The sequence below is a fragment of the Bidens hawaiensis genome, unplaced genomic scaffold (assembly GCF_021521415.1).
Source record: "Bidens hawaiensis isolate Kalapana, Puna unplaced genomic scaffold, B.hawaiensis_p1.1 tig00001206_1, whole genome shotgun sequence".
In the NCBI taxonomy this organism is placed as follows: Eukaryota; Viridiplantae; Streptophyta; class Magnoliopsida; order Asterales; family Asteraceae; genus Bidens; species Bidens hawaiensis.
The window spans coordinates 4,240,271-4,264,396 of record NW_027491069.1 but is presented as its reverse complement, the minus strand read 5'-3'; the positions used below and the strand labels follow the sequence as shown (position 1 = coordinate 4,264,396).

The following is a 24,126-nucleotide window of genomic DNA, read 5'->3' as shown; positions in this document are numbered from 1 at the left end:
AAAAACTTGGTGAGATTTTAACTAAACAACTAGATTCAAAACATATTTTAATTAACTTTAATATAATGTAGATGATTGAAAATACATAAATAGAGAAGCTAAAATATATATTTTAAAAACTTACGGTTCGATCCGGTTCTTTACGGCCGGTTTTCTGTATAAACCGTAACCAAACCGTTCAGTACTGTCGGTATCGGCACAAAGTAGAGCACATAGTGTGCAATCCTGTTGTGAAAGCATAAGTTTAATTTTTGAAAGTTGAAGATTCAATATTCATTTTATTATGGGAATCTTATAATAATAGTCAAAATGGAAAACAGAGCCATCTGTCTCCGGTATTGCCAACAGGATGCCGGATGCGTCTCCTCTGTTTCCGCCATTGACGAAGAACCTCAAGCTTTCAACAGCCTCCATATTATTCAAACCCAACATCAACAAAACAAAGCCGATTATAATATCTATATTCAACTCTTTTTTTTATTTTTATATCATCCATCCACTTTTTTATTTTATTCTTTTGTCAAATCCTTATTTCAACTCACACGCTTTAATACCATTATTATTATTATTCATGTATTATTCTTATTTCAAGTCAATTAATATAATTTTCTAGATAGATAAATTACCAAAATTTAAATAATGCCACTTAAAACAAATAAACAATAAATAACTAAATACGTAAACTGTGCAGGGAAAATACCTATACCGATACCGAATATAGACTTACCAAATTTATCACAAGCTTTTGATAAAAAAACCAAACAGTTATAGTAAAATTTGTAACAGGAATTCCATGTTTTGCAGCGATATAAGGCATCATTTTAGGATTTTTTTTTCTTAGTACCATGGACAAATGGGTAGCGTATCTCGGTTTGGTACCCACTTTGGATCCTTTTTCCTCCGAGGCTAATCGGTACGGTAACCAGTACCAAATGAATGCCAAATAGGCTAAATCAGAACCATATACCATGGTTTCGGCTATTTTTTAGTAGGGATGAGAATCAGTACCGTATACTAAAATAATGAAAAAATACTGGTGCTGATATAAAAATACTGAATATAAAAACAATAAGTATCAACTAACTGTTAGGTAATGAACAGAGTCGGTACGCAGCGGAAACACAAATACACACGCACAAACGAAAGCAATAAATAAGAAACACGGGATTTTACGTGGTTCGGTCAAGGCGACCTACGTCCACGGGCTGCAACTAGGGTATTTTATTAAGCACAGTACAAAGATTACAATACATGACTATGACATATATATAGAGAACAATTAGGTTAAGTGACTTAGGGACCAAGAAAACGTCAAATGGGCTTTCCTCCATAATTAAATGGGCCGCCCCTTTTGTCTTCTAATCGTCAACCAACGAACCCGGCCCAAAGGCCTTCACTAATCCTAACAAACTCCCACTTGAAGGTCTTACGATAAATTCTAGCCCGCCATTCAAGTACAAAGCAACCCAGTCGTCAGTAATATCAGTAATCTTTGTTACCAAGTCTTCCAAGCTTCCAGTTCCCTTAAACAAGTAAAGACTTACCTCTAGTTGCAGCAACCCCCTTCAACATCAAGTACCAGAAGGGCCAGTTAAAGCTCCACCAAGCTCCAACTCATCAGCCAAAACTGATATGTCCTTTATCTCAACTGATACGCACGATCCACCAGTTCCAGAGATAATCCGAGAACCACTACCACTCTCCTTTTTTAGCAAGAGTTCCCCAGGGGAGATTTTATCAATCGGAATAACGGTCTTCAAAACCCAACGTTGTTTTGTAACTGTTCCCGGAACACAAACCGCGCTCCCACTGTCACCAAACCCCTTACCTGTTTTAGACCTCCGACCCCGCTCAGCTTGAATCACCTTGGCACAAGGCTCCACTCTTGCAAATTGAACCTTATTTTGCCCCTTCGACTCAGCGAACCCGACTTTGTTTTGAGGGACGGTCATACTTCCCTCAGTAGGCACTTCCACCATGTATAATGAACCACACCTGTTTCCACAAGCAATAACCAGACTACCTTTAGTTACCCTCCATTTACCTCCACCTAACTTTACTTCCATGTCTAGTTTATCCAGTTGACTAACAGAAATAAGCCTTCTCTTCAACGATGGAATAACCCTAACATTCTTCAAGTTCCAAACGGTTCCCAATGGAGTTACCAAATTAACGTCCCCCATGCCCGTAACATTAAGAACATCACCATTAGCAATACATACCTTCCCAAAGTTACCAACCTTTAGATTCACCATTGTTTCCCTGTTGTGCGTAGCGTGAAACGAAGATCCGGAATCTATGACCCAAGAGTCCACCATGCTATCAACACTACAAAATAATGCCTCGTCATCACTGACGCCTTCATTAACCTGTTCAGCAGTGTTCACCTCAGCAGCCTTTCCCTGTAATCTATTTGGACAATCACTCTTAACATGTCCAACTTCATTACACCTCCAGCACTTCACATTCTTCCGAGTTCTAGATGAACTCCTCCCTCGACTCCCACTGCTCCTGTTATTTTCCCTTCCCCTGCCTGCATAAAACATATCAGAAGATGATCCGCCACTCGTGCTTTTCCGGCGAACGTCTTCACCTAACACAATGTCTCGGACCCCCTCAAATGTCAAACCATCGGCCCCCGCAGAACTAGTAATGGCCGTTACAGTTCCAGACCAACTCTCAGGCAGAGAATATAACAATATAATAGCTTGAGTCTCATTATCCAACTTCATACCCACAGAAGCTAACCTGGACATAATTGAGTTGAAATTATTAATGTGACCCGTGACTGAACTTCCCTCGTGCATCCCCTTGTCATAAACAATTCCCTCATAAAGAACACCTTATTGGCCGCAGACGGTTTTTCATACATATTTGACAGAGCTGTCATCATACCACGAGCCGTGGTTTCTTTCATGATATTAAAAGCAACGCCCCTCGTCAAAGCCAATGTAATTTTACCTCTAGCCTTCTTTTCCTTTGAGTTCGAAATTGCTTCATCGGCTTTATCCATATTATCCAGCTTTTCCTCCAATACCATATCTAAATCATGTTCCCCAAGTAACGCCTCTATTTGCATTTTCCACCATGCAAAATCAGTCCCGTCAAACTTGTCGATTCGAACCTTCCCGTCTTCATACATCACAAACGAGAAAACAGAGAAAAAACCAATAAACAAAACTCTAACCCGAAACCTTTCTTGTAACCCGAAACTCCTGTCAACAAATACCCCAAACCACGCAATCAAAGCAAACCCGGATAACAAACCGAATCTGAACACCCAACCTTCGATTCTAGTCCGGCGACAAGAAGCAGCCGAAACTACTTCTTAATTCGATTAACAGTCGCGCGACAGCAACAAACGGCAATGGCTGAGCGACGGTGGTGGTTAATAGTATTTTTCGGCAGTGGCGCAAAACCGGTGGCAGCGTTCCGATCGGCTAAGAAGAGACAGTGACTTCAAGGGTTGTTAAACCCTAATCGCTATACAAGAAAAAATACGGCTTCTGTTCTTTTTTCTTTTGTTTACGTCGGATATCACAGCCACAAACCCAAAAACAAAATACAAACCCTATTTTGTTTTATATGACTTGCTTTTCTTTCTTGCAAATCACGACAAAATCACAAAAAACCAAACCTTTTGACATAGTGAATTAATTATCCTGAACTCCTCGGGATACGTGCGACACCAAGAAAAAAAATGCAAAGGATTACGAATAGGATTTACAAATCGGAAATAATTCTTCTTTCGTCTCAGTGCACCCGTGGATGTTAACGAATCTTCGGCTCTGATGCCACTTGTTAGGTATTGAACAGAGTCGGTACGCAGCGGAAACACAAACACACACGCCCAAACGAAAACAATAAATAAGAAACACGGGATTTTACGTCGTTCAGTCAAGACGACCTACGTCTACGGGCTGCAACTAGGGTATTTTATTAAACACAGTACAAAGATTACAATACATGACTATGACATATATATAGAGAACAATTTGGTTAAGTGATTTAGGGACCAAGAAAATGTCAAATGGGCTTTCCTCCATAATTAAATGGGCCGCCCCTTTTGTCTTCTAATCGTCAACCAACGAACCCGGCCCAAAGGCCTTCACTAATCCTAACACTAACGTACCATATTTATCTGTTCAGTACCAATACGGGTACGGTGTGCGCCTGTTCAGTACCAATACGGGTACGGTATGCGCCGTATTAATGAAAAAAAAATCTCAAATCACTAATAAACACGTAAATAGTGAACTCAATACCCCACATGCATTTCATTCATAATTGTACGAGTACGAGTTTTCATGGAACCCGGATCCAGCTTCCTTTCTTTGACCATTTTCAATCTATCTATCTACTCCATTATTTATATTATTATTATTATATATATGTATATGTATCTTCAAAATCCATACACAGATAGATAAAGAAGCAAACTTTATACGAAATTAATAAAGTGCATTCCACATTCTCAAGCTTTGAATCATCAGAAACGTGCACCCGGAGTTTGAAATCTCATTTCCATAAGTCAAAACCATTCTTTTATTTTTATACAGTCAATCTTTTACACCAGTAAAAACAATTCAAAGACGTGTGTGCGTGTGTTAAATATTTTTCCACAGAGATCTTTGTATAAATAGCTGAGCCTGAGATTTGTCATCATATTCATCATCATCATCAACATACAAGCACCAAACACACAGACAGACCTTCAACTCCATTATTGTACCAGTTTATACCAAAAACAGAGCAACTGTTTCAAGATTCTGGAATCTTGATTCGAGGTGAGTGTTTTTGAATTCTGTTTCTGGGTTTGATTCATAATGATGATAGCTTAATTGGGTGTTTTTTTTTCAATTGGGTGTCATGATTTGCTGAAAAAAAAATTGATCTTTATTAAAGGTTATGTGTGTTTTACATGATTAATTTATGTTCAATTATTGGCAATTTTGTACAGTTATTGCATGCTTAGACAAAAAAATGAAAAAAAGTCGTCCCTTGTGACCTCACAAAAAGCAATTTGATGTTTTTGTTTTTTGTTGGCATCAATTTAAAATAATAATTTATGGCTTAATCATCAATAATTTAATTAAGTTTGATTATGATTGTGCAGGGTATATTAAACTGGTATGGGCTTATCCTTGTCATTTTTATCATCAGCTTGGGAAGTAATCTTGAGACATGGGTTTTTAGATCTACCATATGATGCTAATAACCTTGAGAATCGGTTAAGATCTGATAGTTTCAAGAAGCCCGATTCAGAACCCGAGAGTATCATAAAAATATCCGGTGATTCGCAGGATCCTAGTCCTAGAACCAGAAGGAACTCAATCAGTTTAAACACTTGTGAACCGTTAAAGATAATGCTTGAAACCTCTCTGTCTTTTAAGAATTTGGTTCAGGATTTTAGAAAGCCCGAACCTGAAAACCCGAATCTTGAAACGGGCCATGTGGGGTCGACAAATCTTGCTCCTGAGCCCGTTGTGTTCTTTTCGCCTCGGCCCGTTAGTGAACTCAATGCTGCAGCCACTACGGTTCAGAAAATTTACAAGAGTTATCGGACACGAAGGAATTTAGCCGATTGTGCTGTCGTTGTTGAAGAGTTATGGTTAGTTGATTAATCCTCATATTATTTACTTATTTTGTTCAGTTTTAGCATTATCAAAATATTTTTTCTAAACTTTTTGATGTTTCGTAGGTGGAAGGCTTTGGATTTTGCGGCTTTGGATCGAAGCTCGGTTTCCTTTTTCAACGTAGAGAAGCATGAGACTGCAGTTTCACGGTGGGCCAGGGCTCGGACCCGGGCTGCTAAGGTTGGAAAGGGGTTGTCAAAGAATGAAAAGGCTCAAAAACTGGCCTTACAACATTGGCTTGAAGCTGTAAGAACCGAAAACCTTTTAGGCTTGATTTTATGCTAATTTTGAAATGCTTTTTTTAGGATTTTGTCTAATAATTTCTTTTAATTGTTCTTGCAGATTGACCCACGGCATCGTTATGGTCACAACTTGCACATGTATTACGATATATGGTTCGAAAGCGAAAGCAGCCAACCATTTTTCTACTGGTAAGAACTTGTCATCAATAATAATCATGAAAAAGATAATGATAAAACATTAATAACTATCAAAATATTCAAGCCAGATATAGAATAATGACTAAGAAACAAACTTAAAAGCAGACGATAAATGAAATAATAATAACTATAACCGATAGCAGACTCTGACTAACATTTTTATATTCTTTAATTATGAAGGTTGGATGTCGGAGATGGCAAAGAAGTAAACCTCGAAAAGTGTCCGAGGTCACATCTACAACGTCAATGCATCAAATATTTAGGACCCGTAAGTCGCATTCCACGCTCATTTTCCTAAACACAACCTTAAAACTCCATAAGGACCATAACCTTAATCATTTTCTATTCTTCATATTCAACAGAACGAAAGAGAACAATACGAAGTGATAGTCGAGAATGGGAGGCTCGTTTTCCGTCAAAGCGGTTTGCCATTAGAGACCATTGAGGGTTCAAAATGGATATTTGTTTTAAGCACTACAAGAAACTTGTATGTTGGCCAAAAAAAGAAAGGACTTTTTCAACATTCAAGTTTTCTAGCCGGTGGGGCCACCACCGCCGCTGGACGGTTAGTCGCGCACGGCGGTGTTCTCGAGGCCATATGGCCGTATAGTGGTCATTACCTCCCAACAGAAGAAAACTTTAGGGAATTCATTTGTTTCTTGGAACAAAACCATATTGATCTTACAAACGTGAAGGTACAAATATATTCATTTGCGTATGGATTAAAAATTTGTACATTTTGTACTAGTTTGATTCTTATTCCTTATTACAATTTTTAATGCAGAGATGTTCGATTGATGATGATAACGTGAGCGTTGGCTTTTCGTTTAAGGTGCCTGAACCCGAATCGAAACCTAAACCAATTGTAATTCCTCCTAGACGAGTTGACATTCTTCGTACGCCTACTTTGGCTAGCCGTTTGTCATGCAAGTGGACATCAGGAATTGGGCCACGTATCGGGTGTGTTCGTGACTATCCAGCCGATTTGCAATCCCGGGCTCTTGAACAGGTCAACTTGTCTCCTCGGGTTGGTCCTACAAACTTTGCGGCTTATGGGCCTGTCCCGTCACCAAGACCGAGCCCAAAGGTTCGGCTCTCGCCAAGGCTTTCGTACATGGGACTCCCGAGCCCTAGGACTGTCATGGCTACGACTAGCTAAGCTGATCAAGTTAAGGATGTTGATTCTCTTAGTTAAAATTATGACTCGGAAATTAACGTGACTTATTGGTTCATTTTTTTTATTATGTTTTAACATGAATTATGTGTTACAAGTTATAACCAGTTTTGAGAGCTGCTTTTTTTGGCAGTTTTTATTAATTTGATTATTTCATCTCTTTGTAAAGAAAGTTGATACATATCTAATGAAGAAACAAAACTTCTTGGTTTATTTTAGGTGCAAATTTCATATGTATAAGACTATAAGTTTATGATCATCTACGACCGCTACAAGAAAATGATGTTAAAAAACTAGTGGGAAGTCACAAAAGTAGTAACTCAACATATATATAGTTATATGACTTACGATCGTCTATCAACTAATTTTACTAATGTATCATCTTTCACCCCGGCGGCATAGAAAAATACACCTGAAATAAATGCTAAGTGGATAGTATATGGTATACCTTATGTCTCGCGCGCTATATCAAGAAAAATGTGTTACACCACCACATGTCATCATACACGACATAACGACTATGATATGCATATAATCATTTCCTACACATATCATATATAAAATATCTAATCTACAAGAGTTCAGTGGTACTACAAGTTCACATATCACATTTTACCTTTATGAAGCGAGTTATTTTGTAAGTTACCTAGATCGCTGCTTAACAAACATTCTAACGATGATTTTGATGCAGCCAATAGTTGATTTATTCTATTGAAAAGAAGCTAAGTAGTAACAAGACGATAGAAGGTGTATAAATTTATCAATACATGATTGATATATGGGGTATAAATTTATGATTTTTTTTAGAACTAACAATGGCAATAGCTTAATATAACCACGGATGTCACTACAAGGATTTGTAGCTATACCAACAAGGCAACAACACCTATCCCGACAACATTATGTCCTCGGTATAGCTAACCCTATACCGACGACATGTCGTTGGTAGGTAAACTTAAAAAACGTTGACTGCATATTCCACGTGTCTACCGTTAATACGCCAAAAGAAAACTGAATAAATGAAACTCGACGACATTTCGCCGGGATAGAAAATATACATTTTAATTGTACATTTTTTTAATAAACATAATGCATAATAAATAAAAGAAAATTAAAAAAAACATAATGCATTATAAATAAAAGAAAATTAAAAAAAACATAATGCATTATAAATAAAAGAAAATTAAAGTTTAAGAATATACAAACTAATCCAGACATGTTATCGGAACAAGATTTTTAAAGATATACCGATAACATAAAGTCAATCGTTGGCTAGATAGGCAACAAATGTTATAGTGCGTGACTTTATTCGGATTCTAAATAACTAGTATGCAAGGGCCGAGTAAACTTGAAGTTATGGGCACAGAAGCCACAAAAGGTGGCATGTGGATCCATTGAAGCCCAACAAGTGGCGGTGTCCTTGGACCAAGACCAACTGTCCATTTGGGTCTCTGGACTTGGATGATATGTCATATGGCTGTCGGACCATGACAAAAGTGGTCAGCTCGGAATCATAGCGTTTTCATTAAAGTGATTAATAAACAGAAAAAGAAAAAAAAAAAAAAAAAAGATCCGGTTTGACCCAATCAAGAGTCAAGACTCAGTTGGACCGGCAAACGCAAACAATTTGACAACCCTGTTGAAAATGCAATGTGGCTGTCATTCTTGATTCTTTCTATTGAATAAAATTTTCAATTATTTTAGTCTAGTGCATTTTATACAATGTATCAAAAATAACTATATAAATAGTGATTTTGTGAGTTTGTGTTATCACATCAACTATTTATATAAATATAATTTTGAGGCGAATTATAGTAATAACTATTTGTTTTGTTGGAGTAGTTGGGTTCCTTGCACGTGGAACTTGGGTGTGCAAGTTCGGCTCATTTAACACCAGTTTATGTAGAAGAAACATTTAGTAGAAAACTAGACATACAAAGTTAAAATACAACAACGCAAAAGTCAAGATAAGAATTGATATGCACAAGATTTGGCTAACAACAAAAACATTTTGCTAGCCTTAGGACTGGTGACTCGGTGACAGAGACAGTCTTTTAAACACCTAAAAGTCTAGAGTTTGAATCTCTGAAGGTAAAAGAATTTGTCTTTCAAAAAAAGAAAAGGTTTCTAACTTTATTACAGCTTATACCTACACCGTTAACCTAGACATGTTTCAGTTTGACTCTAATTTAAAAAGGTAATCAACAAAAATAATTCAAATATTTAAACTTATCCTAACAACCTAAACCATTAACGTGTTTACAAAGTAATCACATCCCGTATAACTTGTACCTTACTCACCAAGTTATATTTCTTTACACTAGCATACCAAAATTACTAACACGACCCGAAACACGAAATTAAGGTTTTATAATCAGTTGGTATTAGACAAATAGCTAAGGGACTATTTTTGTAAATTAGTCAATTATTATTTTTTCAAAGGGGCAGTTGACTTCTCCTGACACATACATACATACACACACACCGGCCTTTTAACGAGAAGCTATCCGGTTCAAGAACAAGATAATAAAAAGATACGGCTTTCGGTTTAACATCCATCATCTCCTTTCCTTTCTCTCTCTATATATAATAATCTTCAACCTAATTCTAATAATAATAATAATCCCTAGATCTTGATGGAGCCTCGCGTCGGCAATAAGTTCCGTCTCGGTCGTAAGATTGGCAGCGGATCCTTCGGAGAGATCTATTTAGGTCAATTCACCTCTTTTCATTTTGTTAAATAAATTGCCTAAAAATTATCAACTTTTGATTGCTTTTTGTTTCAGGTACTAATGTTCAGACCAATGCAATTAAGCTTGTCAGTCTTCTTTTCATTTTGTAATCACAAGCTCAATTTGTATTTCTAGGGTTCATTTTTAATTTTTATTATTAGGAAAATGTTAAGACTAAGCATCCTCAGCTGCTGTATGAGTCCAAGTTGTACAGAATTTTACAAGGAGGAAGTAAGGATTAATAATAAATATGCTATACATTTATGTGTCTTTTTATTTAAGAACTGTTTATCTTATTGTTACTAGTAATGTAGCTGGTGTTCCGAATGTGAGATGGTTTGGGGTGGAGGGAGATTATAATGTGCTTGTGATGGATTTGCTCGGGCCGAGCCTTGAGGATTTATTCAATTTCTGTAGTAGGAAACTCTCGTTGAAAACAGTTCTCATGCTCGCAGATCAAATGGTTAGTCGGTTTTACTTTTTTGTTTACAAATTCACGGCTTTAGCTTTTGTCATCAATGTTAGACTGTTTCTGTTGTTCCTTTCAGATCAATCGCATAGAGTTTGTTCATTCAAAATCATTTCTGCATCGCGATATCAAGCCCGACAATTTTCTTATGGGCCTAGGACGACGTGCAAATCAAGTAACGTATTTTTGTCGTTTTATGCGTCTGCCGATTTGGAGGATTGGTTAAGGCAACTTAATAATTTTCCTGTTGTGCAGGTTTACATCATTGATTTTGGTCTGGTGAAGAAATACAGGGATACTACAACTCACCAGCACATTCCTTACAGGTAAGATTGTTTTAAGTGTTAACATCTCAATTATGGCTTTCATATTTTCAACTAATAATGATAATAATAATACATGGTCACTTCTTGGTTCTGCAGGGACAACAAAAACTTGACCGGGACTGCTAGATACGCCAGCATGAATACTCATCTTGGAATTGGTAAGCCTTGCTACACATGCATGTAAAATCTTTTTATGTGGTCTTGTGAACGTTGACTCGTGTGATCATGTAGAACAAAGCAGGAGGGATGATTTGGAATCCCTTGGATTCGTTCTTATGTATTTCTTAAGAGGGAGGTAATGCGCGTTAACACGTTTCTATATTATTTGTTCTCAAACCGTCATATTTTTATTAGTCTAATGATGTTGTGTTATACCAGTCTTCCTTGGCAAGGGCTAAAAGCAGGAAATAAGAAACAGAAGTATGAGAAAATAAGCGAGAAAAAAGTTTCTACATCAATTGAGGTATTAATTGTATTTTTATTAATTTCGTGTTAATTACTAAATTAATACTTAGTAAGAAGAAGCTTGGGTGATGAGTTTCCCCACTTTTTCAGGCGTTATGTCGTGGTTATCCAACAGAGTTTGCATCGTACTTTCATTATTGTCGTTCGTTGCGGTTTGAGGATAAACCTGACTATGCGTATTTGAAGAGAATATTTCGTGACCTCTTTATCCGCGAAGGGTTTCAGTTTGATTATGTTTTTGATTGGACGATTTTGAAGTATCAGCAGTCACAGATTGCTCTTCCTCCAACCCGTGGTGTTGTAAGTTTAATACTCAGTACTCACGCACTTGGTTGTGGAAATTAGAATTACAAATAAAATCTTATTATTCTAACTGTAGGGTACGGGTGCTGGGCCAAGCGCTGCTAATCCAAATGGTAAAAGTTCTACATCGGTTTCACTTTTTAACATTGACTTTAATAAGTTAATAGATTCTGGGATGATGGTCGTTAACTGTTAGTCTGTTGTAGGCGAGGAAAGTGGGAGGCTGGCAGCTGTGTCTTCAATGGATCCTTCTCGTAGAAGAAATTCTGGCAATTTATTATCTCGGGAAAAAAGTCCAGTTACTAATGATGCGGCGATCAGCACAGATGCCATGGTAAGTAAGATTATAAATTTGGTAACTTAAATGCATAATCGTGTTTTCTTTATTCGCACAATGCAATATGCTCTTTGTATTTGTGACCTAATATGCAAATATGGAATTGTGTAGAGAGCAAGCGGATCGATGAGGCATGTGGGCTCCGCTGGTCGGTCCCTCACGCCTGAGACAAGACAGAGAAGTACATCACAAGACGGGCCCTCCAGCAGGAATGCAGCTGCAGCTTCAAACAAGTATGAAACGACTCTTAAGGGAATAGAAAGCTTAAATTTTGATGATGAAGATAGGGTTCGATAATCTCTGTAAATTGTGCAAATCTTTTTCCATAAAGCAAACAAACAAACTGTTCTTGATAGTAATTGTGATAGTTGGTGACACAAAATATGTAAATTTGTAGCTTTTGTGGCTTTCAACTTACATCTCTTTCTCTTTGACATGATTTTCATAGTAATAATGTTTACATGAGTTTGTTTGGTACTTTTATACCATTTGTAAATGAATACCTATCTGTTTTTGGCTACTTAAACAATCATTTCTTGTTGCGTATGTTTGGTAGTACAGTTTGATCATTCTTTGTTTAGGTAACGCAGCTCTTTTTTCCGGCCTCAAAACTTTTCTAGTTTTTGTTACGTCGATTTTTTAGCTTAACGCCTTTTTGGTTGATAATTCAAATGGCAAATGCTTTCAATACAGATGCGGTAAAGAATTATCGTATAAATATAGTTGTAAAGAAACTGCAATGCCTGAGACATAATTGTTTCACTCTCTCAAATTTAAAACACAACTTGGTATCAATAATGTTAGTGTTCGTGTAGTCTTTTTATAACTGCTAACACACTTATAATTCTATTTCTAAACCCATATCACTGTCCACTATAAAAAATCGGACGCTCCACCTCATGAGAAGACAAACCATTATGTACACTTATAATTATGTTATTAACAGATAACATAATTGTTTTGCAACCAAAACTATTAAACTCACATCTTGAAACAATTAGTCAGGACGAAACCACTGAATCAGACTAATGAGAGTAACACAATATATTGCTTAACCATCCATGTAAATGTTTAAAAGTAAAGACTTAAAAGCCCACATAGACTAACATGATGGCATGATGCACATACTCATATTAAACCAAATCCAAATTTCGATCAAAACTGCAAGCATACTGAAAGATAGAATTCAAAGAAACAAACTAGTCCAAGAAATTAAATCTACGGGTACAAACATGATTCCAAATCCTACTACCAAAACATCCGATCTTTCAATAACTTAAACGAAACAAGATAATCAAATTCAAGAACCTCCAAAATCAGATCAAATCAGCAACGTTGGACGGCAACTCCTCCACGACAACATTGTAAAACTTCTGAACATCCCCAAGCATCTTCTCATCATCCAATGTCACAAAGTTAATCGCCACACCTTTTCTCCCAAACCGCCCACTACGCCCGATACGGTGAAGATAATTCTCCGGTTGAGTAGGAAGATCATAGTTAATCACAAGTGACACTTGCTGAACATCAATACCACGCGCCAGCAAATCAGTGGTGATCAGAACACGAGAAGAACCGGAACGAAACTCCCGCATGATGATGTCACGTGTGTTCTGGTCCATGTCACCGTGTGTGGCTGACACTGTGTGGTCCCGGCTCCTCATCTTGTCGGTCAACCAGTCAACCTTCCTACGGGTGTTCACGAAAATCACACTTTGTGTGATTGCCAAAGTCTCATAAAGGTCACATAATGTTTCTAACTTCCAGTCTTCTTTCTCAACATTCACATAGAACTGTTTGATACCTTCTAATGTGAGTTCATCACGCTTCACGAGAATCCTAACTGGTTTGTTCATGAACTTTCTAGTAATTTCCAGAGCTTCTGGTGGCATTGTTGCAGAGAACACCCCAACTTGAACCTTTGATGGCAACAGTTGAAAGATATCATAGATTTGATCTTTAAACCCTCTTGAAAGCATTTCATCAGCCTCGTCAAGAACAAACATTTTGATGTAATCAGAACGGAGCGACTGTCGGCGCAACATGTCAAAAACACGCCCGGGTGTACCAACAACCACGTGGACCCCAGCTGAGAGAATGCGCTGGTCCTCACGGACACTGGTCCCACCTACACACGCGTGAACCTTAACACCAAGGTAGTCACCGAGGGCCCGCATGACTTTCTCAATTTGTTGTGCAAGTTCACGGGTCGGTGCTAAAACCAAGGCCTGACTCTCAACTGTGTTATAATCGAGTTGTTGGAGGATTCCAGAGCAGAAAGTGGCGGTTTTTCCGGTTCCGGATTGTGCCTGTTGGATTACGTCAAGGCCCTTGGTGAATGGGACAATTCCCCTTTGTTGAATTGCTGATGGCTTCTCAAAACCTGCATTGAAATATTAAAAGTTAACTTATTATTATTAACTAATATTTGTGGGTAATTTATGCATTGTTGGTATCGGTTCAATAGGCCAACCGTATGCATATATGCCTCTCAAAAGATTCTCTTGTAAGCCCATTGCATCAAAGCTGTCATAAACCTCATCATATGATGTGAAGAAATCTTGTCCATCAGTTGAAAGCCTGCATCATTGGCAAAAATGAGTCATCTTTATCTATAAAAAGAAAAAGTAGCCACTAAAATTAATCTTTAAAACAAAAACTAGGAGCTTACAACTCGTTCATTTTGGTATCAAAGTGTCGCGCATCGAATTGGGATCCTTCTGGTGCTACGCCTGCCATGACTGCAAATAGACGACAATAATTATCTTGAGCAAGTCAGCATGACAACGTGAGATGTTTTTCTATATTCAACATTAAGGCTACAAAATTTCTAAAACTAGTGATTCAATTAGTTTCAAGATTTTATAATTTAGTTAATTGTCACAAAAATATCTTCTTATTCATTCACAAACAAGTTGGTATTAGATGGATAGAACTTGTAACTATACATGATTAGTAACAATGTATGTGACACAACACACAAGCTTACTACCTATCATACTTACTTTTTCGTCTATCTTTTCGCTGTCTTAGATATTACAATTTAATAATTTCTGCATACCAATAAGCATAATTTATAGGTGTTAGTCCAAACTGTTTCACATGTAAAACAATTTGAAACTTGGTAAGCAAGAAAACTTGGCGTGCAAGTCAAGTTATGGTGCCTTGGAGAAGAAGTAAAAGCTATTTTGTGCCAATTTGAACTTAAAGCTTCAAATTTTCCAAAAAAATAATAGTACGTTACTAACTGAATCATATAAGGGCAGGTTGAGTTATTCTATGAGTTAGTACTTGAGTTAAATAAAAATTGCTTGCTTAACTTTATCAAGGTTAGGACTTTTAAGAGTTGTATAAATAGAGGTCTTTGTAAAAAAGTTTTTTTGTGTGATTTTTGTACATATAATAATAATAATAATAATAATAATAATAATAGTAGTAGTAGTAGTAGAGAAAGACCAGATAACTTAATTAATTTGTTTGTTAATTTATAAACCCTAGCACAACGACTGTATATTTCGATCTAAATCAAAACCTAAACTTAAACTGTAAAATCGGAATAACGAAGTTTATATTTATCAATGAAGATGTGAACCGATAAAAGGAAAGATGAAATTGATTAATGGATATTGAAGATTAGAAAGAATGAGAGTTAATAATACCTGAAGAGCAGAGAGAGTGTGTAAGTGATTGATTGATTAGGGTTTTCTCAAACTCCTCGGATCGACGCCGTGGAGTTGAGGAAAAGATTATTATTATTATTATTATTATTATTATTATTATTATTATTATTATTATTATTATTATTATTATTATTATTATTATGTTTCTTTTTGCAAGATGGGAGATCCAACCCAACCTTACCCTATTTCTCCCCTTTTTTTTCTTCTCTGGCTATTTTACCCTTACATCCCAATTACCCTTTCTTATTTTTATTATTTTTTTTTGAGCAACGGTGATACCAAAAACGAGTGTTCCGATACCAATTTTTTAAGAAATTCGGGATCAGTACCAGTCTTTGTCGGTATAGTACCGAGTTCATCCATATACTTAACTGTTAACTACTTTGTGTATGCATACCAATATAGAATCAAGGGGTGCTCGAGTAAAAACGTCTCACTGGTTGTTGTAGAGATCAATGGTATGCAGTGTCTCACTAAGAATGGTAGAAACCACCTTACAACTTGTCCCGCCTATTACAAGTCTAGGACATCTAACTAAATAAAGTAATAACAGCATAATTCAATAGATACTGAAATTTAGCCTCCAACCTCAATAGACATTCAAATTGAGCCACTCAGGATTCGCCACATGCCCCAAGGCGACTAAAAATATGGAAGGCGGCTTAGCCTTATCCCCTCTTTGGACTATAAAGATCATAAAAAGTGACTCCAGACCAATTATAAACTGCCACGTGTCTAAAGTTGGCTAAATTTAGAAGCTGTTTAATAGCCTCTTAACAGTCATCTGCATTCTTGAGTTTTTTATTCAAGGGTTTGGAAAAGAAAAGATAAGAAAAGTTTTCTTTTTTTATTCTTGAGTTTTTTCATTAAAAGAAAAGAAAGAGAATGAACAGAAAAGTTAGGGTTTTTTTTCTTCAAAATTTTCCAGCCAAATATGGCTTGATTCAGAAGGAAAGTTTATAGTGATGTACAATATTACTAATTTACTCTATTTTTTCCTTCCTATTTAACTCAATAAGGACATGATTGTAAAGTTACAAATTTTTTTTCCTATCTTTCACTTCCTATTTAACTCAAGAATGTAATTAACACTTTCTTTACTATTATTTTATTTTAACTGGAGAATGTCTTTTAAATATATAGTTTCTTTTCCCTTCTTCCCCTATCCAATCTTATCATTTCTTTTCCTTTTATTTTAACCAGAGAATACAGTGTAAGAGGCTACCTCTTAATGGCTCAGAACCTCTTAATGGTTAAGAGGTAGCCTTAAATCTGAATTGTTAAGAGACTACCTCTTAACCATTCAGACTTAAGTCTAACTATTTACCATTAAGATGTTATGAGCCATTAAGAGGTAGCTTCTTAATTCTACCAAACAACCCCTTAGCCTAAAAATCTTAGCTACATCGTTGTAGGCTAAAAAACGAACGTTGGCTTAGCCGGCGTCTCCTCTTTTAGCCGCTAAAAATGAGAAGGCTGTTAAAAAAAGAGAAGGCGGCTTAGTCGGCGTCCTTTTTTTAAGCCTGCATCGAGGCGGCTAAGACTTGTAGGCTAAATTTAGCTGGCTTTGGACATATGACAGTTTCTGGTTGGTTCGAGGTCGCTTTTCATGATTTTCAGCGTTAAAAGAGTGGCGGCTAAGCTTTCATATTTTTAGTCGTCTTGGGGTACATAGCGAAACCTAAATGGCTCAATTTGAAAGTCTACTAGGATTGGAGGCTAAATTTTGATGTCTATTTTTGAAAAAATATAGTCAAACTTGATTATTTATATAATTTTCCCATTAGTAATTTATTTATTTCTATGTTATCTTAATCTTAAATATATATAAACGAAACCTTTAAATGTTCTCTGGTTGTTCCTCACCTCATCTCAAGCCAACAAATCGCTTTATTTATAAATGGAGGCTTCTCATACATTTGAGCCGAATTCACGAGTATGGGTCTCGTTAAACCCACGTAGCCCTTAAACGTGTTATAACATCTTATTATATTAAAAATTAATCTCACCAAATATTTGATATTTGATATACTAAAAATTAATATCCGTTTTTTTAAGATATTGTTTATAATTAAGAAATAATTTTATGGTAAAAAAAAATAAGCGGGTCATGGGTCTCATCAAACCCAGATAACTTTTAAACTGGTTATACATCTCATTTATTTGTCAAACATTTTCATCATCAAACTCTAAGTATATTATTAGCTTTCTTACAAAAAATAAAATTAAAATCTAAAAAAATATATAAATATTTGAAACAAAAAATGTAAAACAATCCCCATATTTGGGGGATAAAAGCTAGTTTGATATAAACTAGATTTTCTTCCGGCATGTTGCGACGGGACAATTGATAAAACCTCAACGTTGAAACCTGGATGTTGGTAAAACTTGAGCATTGGTATAGCTAGAGCATTACGTCCATGAGTTGACGCGAATTCAGTTAGTATTGTTTACGTTCTTTACGGTATAGACACTATTGGTAGAACCTTATCGTCCAAAAAAATATATTCGTCAAATTAATATATAAAAATTCATCACCATCTTGTTTGGTCGGTAAACCCGGACGACGATAAAACTAAAGCGGTGTCGGTCCCGGGCATTGAGGTGGTAACTGGACACGAATTCAGTCGGTTTCGACTACGTTTGTTACGGTACCAGAGCTAAAAGGGGGGGGGATATAAAAAAATTGGGTGGACCAATGAGGTGGTGTCGGTTGGTAAACTCGGGCATTGGTAAAACCGAGCGTTGAGACGTTAAGTCTATACGAATTCGATCGGTTTTCGTCACGCTCATTATGATATCGGAATTAAAACAAACAAAAGAAAAAACAAAATTATCATTCGGTTAACTTCCGTTATGTTCGTTACGGTACAAAACGGAAAAAAAAACCAAAAAACAACAAACAAAATACCATGGACAAGTTAGGTGCCGTCAAGTGACCCAATGATGGCTTAGCGACACCAAACTTGTCATTTATATCTATTAGATAATTAGTACTCAAAGCTTTTCATTTTTTCTTTGATGAGTTTAATTTACTTTTTTTATTATATATCTATTTAGATGATTTATTATATTTTAAGAATTCCTTTTAATGTAGTGTTTTTTCTATAGAAAAAAAGCTAGATGAATAGATGTTTATGTGACCCAGCCTGAACCGAAATTTTTATTGTGCATCAATATAGCGGTAAACTTCCGACCCCAATTGAAAAAGAATTCGGGCCATGAAATTTAAGAAAATTAAGAAAATGAAGGAGAAACGATAATTGTATTTGTTTAATATTTAGCTGTAGACATCTAGCTCTAAAAATTTTGGCGATGAAGTACATGATATCCGATTTGTGCAATCAGATGGGTGATGGGAAGTTAATTAATGTTGTATTTGTTTTATTGAGAAAGATTTGTTTATGAATGCCAAACTAGATGTTATGGTTAGAGTAAGATAAAAATCCATAATGAACAACTTTATATATATTGTATTTTATTTATGTATTTTTAATGATTTTTCACGTAATTTTTTTTATTATATGATATTTTGTTTGATTATAATTTTCTTTTATTTGACCCCACCCGATTTGACCCACCTGACTAGAAAGACCGAATCACACCAGGAAACAATTTATATACTGATTTAACTCGACCTGAATGACTGAATCAAACTGGAAAAAAAAATTAAATACCAATAGTCAAATTACTAACTCAAAAAAATTCCGATCCTTATGAGAAAATTTTATGGGTTTGCTACTGTTTTTACCTAAGTATATGTGTTGTTCGTTTGTTCCTCTTGACTATCTCTTTCCCAAAGTTTATGGGTGCAACTTCTTGTAAAGCATCGGGATGTCTTGATTTGCTAATGCCAATGTTTCTTTAAGACAATGGCCATAACACGTGTATATGATCGATTATATCCAGGGGCGGACCCACATAGGTCCGATCGGGGTCCCGGGACACCGATGTTTTTTAAAAATTACTTAGAGACGGTATATTAAATTTTGTAAGGACCCCATAAAAATTAATACTTGGAACCCATACCATTAAGATTGAACTGGTACAGTGGAAAGTCCTTTGTTTTACTTGTGAGAGGTTGTAGGTTCAAGCCCCATCATACTCCTTTTTTGTTGTTTTTTTAATATCCTAGTCTTAGTTATTCAGTTAGGGTATTTGTGCTTTTTGTTAGTTTCTCTCATATAGTCATTATCACCATGCAACATATATAATGTTAACATGGATTTTGCATATTCTTTTATTATTTACCTTGTGTATGTATATTATAATTAATCATTTATTTGTGTAAGAGTTATTTTTTCATGGTTTGGTCAATTATGTAAGACCATATATATAGATTACGTTCATGTTTTTCGGGTATGAATTAAAAGTGTATGTTTTATCTAGTTTCTAATTTAGATTCTTCTACTTACTCGTTTCCAATGACACCATAGTTCCGTGTTTTATTATGTTCCTCGCCTCGACCCGACCCGAATAACGACCCACCCGAAAAATTTTGTAAACCGAAAAAATTGGGACCCCATTGAAAAAAAATCCTGGGTCCGCCACTGATTATATCAACAATGCTCTATCTTCTCATAAATTTTGCCGATTCATCTATATCTCTATGTGATGCATGCCTTCAACTACCCAAAATAATTATGGACCTATCAACGTTTTAAGTGTTAAATTATGGACATAGACCCATCTAATCCATGACTTGAAAATTTCTAATCTCTAAATTAAATAAAGAAAAACACCATACTTTATCAGTTTATCTTGTCTATAAACACTACATAAATATTAGGGTTTTTATTATCCACTATGCATTCTTCAAATAAGTTTGATTTGTCTTTCAAGCTGATATTTATGCACTTTCTTACTTATAACAATTATTTTTAATCTGTTATACGAGCTGGATATTCAAAGCAAGGCTACTATAATCATAGATATTTGACTCTAATCTTGTTAGCTTAAATAACTCCAATGATTTGAAAAATGATTTATTTTATACATTATTTAAAATTTAAATCATAACTAGCATGTGCGTTGACTCAAAATCAACCGCTATTGGATTATAGGATTCTATCAATTACAAACAAATAAACTACATTGGTTTGGAACTTCAGTTGCTTGAGCATCAACTTTTGTTGTTTTTAGATGTATTTGGTTTTGGTCATTCAATGTTAGGAAATGATTTTTTTAATATCTCAAGGAAAGTTTTAAAACGCCCACCGAACACTATAAATTACGTATCAACTCGAATATAGTCATTTACTCATTTCCATAGACCATAAATATTTTACATAGGAAAATATATTTACATGTACAAAGTATTTAAAAATTTATACTAAACTATCTCGTCACACCTCGATCCAGGGTCTAAGAGTGTGACCAACAGTTGGCAACTGTTTTGTAAATATATCAGAGTAGCGGGTTCATTTTAACGGAAGTCTTTAAGTATTAAAATAACAATTTACATTATCAAAATTTCTCAGGAATTAAACACCCGAATTTCAGTTTCACAAAACATTGATATAAATAATACAAGGATTTATAATCTATATTATATTATTAAGAAGGAGTGAAGGACAAGCATGTAATTTGACAATTAGAGAACGAAGACAGAAACGACATTTCACAATTGGGCAGAAAAGGTAATTTGCCATTACACCATTCCGTTCTTCAAGCGTATTGTACAAGTTTATGAAGCCTTACGTTTAGTGTAATTACTCTTTTATCCTTTGGGATACAAAATCTTGGTTAACATTATAATTACATAATTCATTCATTTAATTCACAAATCATGTACCCGTTAAATTCAATACATAATTGGTTGCGTTGCGACTTTCCAAGTATCTCGGGCTACAACTTATTGCAAATAAGGCGACCTTCCAGTTCTTCAGGCCTTAATTACAATGAATATGCATCAATTAAATTGGACAGTTAATCAATTGAAACGGATCAACATTTGCTCCATTGGTTCTCTGGTTTTTCTCTCATCTTCTCCTACATTCATTATAAATACCCAATCTTCTTTCCATTCTCTTCATTCTCTTTAATTTTCACGGTTTGACAATTTTTATCAGTATGTGTTTATACTTTGTTGAATCTTCTTCTTGGTTAATTTTGTCGAATCCTGTTTGTTTGGGTAATTTTTATAGTGAATATGGAATTAAACAGTAGCTGGTTTTGTTGAAACCGTATTGTGTTTGGGTAATCTTTAAGATACCAGTTGTCACCCCTGCCATGGGTTTGCTAAGTTCACAAATTCACAATAGCTTTTTTAGTGATATTAGGTGTAGGTATAATATAATGTCTTCACATTAAGTTTCGGAATGATTTGAAATTTTTGAATTTGAAACCGACAAATTTTCCTCAAGCCTTCATCCGGCTACCTACACTTTCGCTATAGTTTGATTGAATGCTCCATTATGTCCTGTTTCCTTTTGGTTACCGAGGTAGACTTTCATCTAACATATTTGCTTTGTATTTGTACGTTAAATTTGTGTGTTGGTTGATTTTTTTGTTATTGCAGGTTTAAGATAGCGGAGAAGTCGATCCTTAACGAGGCTGCGTAACGCAATTTTATCTTTTTTGTTGTTGATTTGTTTGTAAATGGTAGGATTAAGAAGAGTTGTGTTTGATGTATGAACTATATTTTTTTTTTCATTAATGAAAATGTTTTTGCCTTTGTCGAATTGGTATTGGGCATAAGAATATTAGCAGATATTTTATTTGCACAAAGGGTTTGTGAATACCTGTTTAGCTTTTTATGGTGTTTCTATTTTTATTTTGCCTATAATTTATTGTGTTTGGCCCTTTCTTATTTGGATTTTGAGGTTATGTGAAGAGTTTAACCTTCTGTTGTTGCACTTCTACAATATGGTATCTCTATTCACTTTGATAATAAGATGATTTATTATAATTCTTGTTTCACATAAAATTATAGACATTGGGTGCTATTTAGAAAAAAACCAAGTCAGTACTATTATAGTTAGCCAATTACCCGTTGACTTAATAGTTGACCAATATAAAGTAGAAATCGTAATCATTTGATAGCCAAATTTGTCTTTTTTTTTTTTTTACCTTTTTTATGCTGACAATGCATGTGATATACGAACGTTTTTGCTTTTTTATAGCTAGAGCAGTCATATGAGACTTGGGAAGATGCACAAGCATATAAGGATGCTCACTTGGTGTGTTTATTGTTATAATTTACTTTTAGTTTTACCATTTATTGGTTTGAAAAAAAAATAGTACATAAACGGACTGAAAAGTGCAGATTACTTACATTTCTCTTCCTGGTTTGTAGAGATGTTTATTAATAATAATAGAGGTTATCAAGAGAAGAGACAGAGGAAGTCACAAAAGTAAAAATAGTCTGGTAAATTATCTTTCAATATTTTTTTTCTAGATCCAATAAAATTTAATCAAACATGGAAATTTCGCTTTTCTGCTTTACTCAAGTTTAAACTCCCTTTTTTCTCCAAAGACAAAGGCGATGGAAGTGAAAGCGAATCGAGAGGTCCAAAAGAAGTCATTATTTTGGATGAGATTTACAATATAATTTCTACTTTCAAAAATATTATTAATGTTTGTATATTACAAGACGAAGAATCCTATAATGTGAGTGTTTGGTATTTGCATCGATGTTGCTTTGTGTAAAAAGATTTTAGAACGTTGTCATTTGTATTAAACAAGCCCTACTCCCCCTATCTCCATATGCTTTGTTTGCTTGATATTATTTCTTTGATTTCTTTTATCAGAGCTAGAGTTGAGAATTTTTTGTTTAGTATGTGATGCTGGTTTGTCTTTTGACAAGTATAACTGAAGAAGTAAAGGAGTTATTTGGGTCACCATTGTAAAATTACTCAATGATGTGTACTTTGCATCAATTGATTACTATTTTTTACCATTTTGTATGTTTTGCTTAATCAGGTTAGAAAGAAGAATTAGTTAGGACACACAATCTTGTCTTTTCAACATATGGGGAACTCTTTTGTAAAGTTATATTATCTTTCTTACTCTCTTAAAGTTGTTGGCCTTTTTGCTTCAATACATAATATTTTTACAAAATTATTAACTATATTAGTTATTTCTCTCATAAAGTTTGTAGGCTTTTTTTTTTTGCAAAGCTTAAGAGTTAAATTTTTTCATGCAAAGTACACAAACCAGCCTCTAATTTGGCTGGAAAGTTATGGGTTCAAGATTAAGATAACTAAATTAGTGACTTTCTCATTACATAAATCTTTAACTAATGGTACAAATGTTTTTTTTACTCTTATATTGTAGTTGTTGAGAAGGGTATCCGGGCGTCTGCTGTTGTTTGCTTCGGGTGCCCTCTAAAGGTTTGTTGAACGTGATATCATACATGTTACTGTTTGAACTTTGTGATACAAAGTGGAATCAGAAAAGATTTGACAAAATTTATGAAAATTTGATAAAATCTTGTGAATTCAAATTTTACATCCTATGATTGAAATTTTATTGCATAATTAAAACGTGTGACTTTCAAATTAAAAGATTCATGCATTTTTACAATAAAAACGGAATACAATTGCAAAATTTGGTGAAAATTG

General features: G+C 35.1%; 3 protein-coding genes across 3 annotated transcripts; 2 read left to right on the top strand and 1 right to left on the bottom strand.

Moving 5' to 3' along the window:
• Window positions 1–4,649: 4,649 nt before the first annotated feature.
• LOC143565673 (IQ domain-containing protein IQM1-like) lies at window positions 4,650–7,353 on the top strand. Its single transcript, XM_077052576.1, has 7 exons — window positions 4,650–4,787; window positions 5,117–5,611; window positions 5,702–5,882; window positions 5,979–6,067; window positions 6,257–6,344; window positions 6,439–6,771; window positions 6,861–7,353. The coding sequence occupies exons 2-7, from the start codon at window positions 5,133–5,135 to the stop codon at window positions 7,233–7,235; spliced, it is 1,545 nt and encodes a 514-aa protein (XP_076908691.1). The 5' UTR covers window positions 4,650–4,787; window positions 5,117–5,132; the 3' UTR covers window positions 7,236–7,353.
• Window positions 7,354–9,881: 2,528 nt separating this feature from the next.
• On the top strand, window positions 9,882–12,365 carry LOC143565682 (casein kinase 1-like protein 1). Its single transcript, XM_077052584.1, has 13 exons — window positions 9,882–9,962; window positions 10,037–10,068; window positions 10,144–10,213; window positions 10,297–10,445; window positions 10,531–10,626; window positions 10,707–10,777; window positions 10,874–10,935; window positions 11,009–11,072; window positions 11,156–11,240; window positions 11,333–11,542; window positions 11,622–11,658; window positions 11,752–11,879; window positions 11,994–12,365. The coding sequence occupies exons 1-13, from the start codon at window positions 9,887–9,889 to the stop codon at window positions 12,177–12,179; spliced, it is 1,266 nt and encodes a 421-aa protein (XP_076908699.1). The 5' UTR covers window positions 9,882–9,886; the 3' UTR covers window positions 12,180–12,365.
• A 644-nt stretch (window positions 12,366–13,009) lies between these two features.
• LOC143565664 (eukaryotic initiation factor 4A-15-like) lies at window positions 13,010–14,644 on the bottom strand. Its single transcript, XM_077052568.1, has 3 exons — window positions 14,554–14,644; window positions 14,356–14,462; window positions 13,010–14,265 (listed from the first exon to the last, which is right to left on the bottom strand). Exons 1-3 carry the CDS (start codon window positions 14,619–14,621, stop codon window positions 13,199–13,201), a joined length of 1,242 nt encoding a protein of 413 aa, XP_076908683.1. The 5' UTR covers window positions 14,622–14,644; the 3' UTR covers window positions 13,010–13,198.
• Between the last annotated feature and the right edge of the window lie 9,482 nt (window positions 14,645–24,126).

Excerpts from the sequence above, each read along its gene's own strand:
- LOC143565673 (XM_077052576.1), top strand. The coding sequence starts at position 5,133 with ATGGGCTTATCCTTGTCATTTTTATCATCAGCTTGGGAAGTAATCTTG. Across the intron at positions 5,612-5,701 it reads GTCGTTGTTGAAGAGTTATG|GTGGAAGGCTTTGGATTTTG; the intron begins GTTAGTTGATTA and ends GATGTTTCGTAG. Across the intron at positions 6,345-6,438 it reads GCATCAAATATTTAGGACCC|AACGAAAGAGAACAATACGA; the intron begins GTAAGTCGCATT and ends CATATTCAACAG.
- LOC143565682 (XM_077052584.1), top strand. The coding sequence starts at position 9,887 with ATGGAGCCTCGCGTCGGCAATAAGTTCCGTCTCGGTCGTAAGATTGGC. Across the intron at positions 10,069-10,143 it reads AGACCAATGCAATTAAGCTT|GAAAATGTTAAGACTAAGCA; the intron begins GTCAGTCTTCTT and ends TTTTATTATTAG. Across the intron at positions 11,543-11,621 it reads TTCCTCCAACCCGTGGTGTT|GGTACGGGTGCTGGGCCAAG; the intron begins GTAAGTTTAATA and ends TTCTAACTGTAG.
- LOC143565664 (XM_077052568.1), bottom strand. The coding sequence starts at position 14,621 with ATGGCAGGCGTAGCACCAGAAGGATCCCAATTCGATGCGCGACACTTT. Across the intron at positions 14,463-14,553 it reads GATACCAAAATGAACGAGTT|GCTTTCAACTGATGGACAAG; the intron begins GTAAGCTCCTAG and ends CCAATGATGCAG. Across the intron at positions 14,266-14,355 it reads GAGAGGCATATATGCATACG|GTTTTGAGAAGCCATCAGCA; the intron begins GTTGGCCTATTG and ends ATTTCAATGCAG.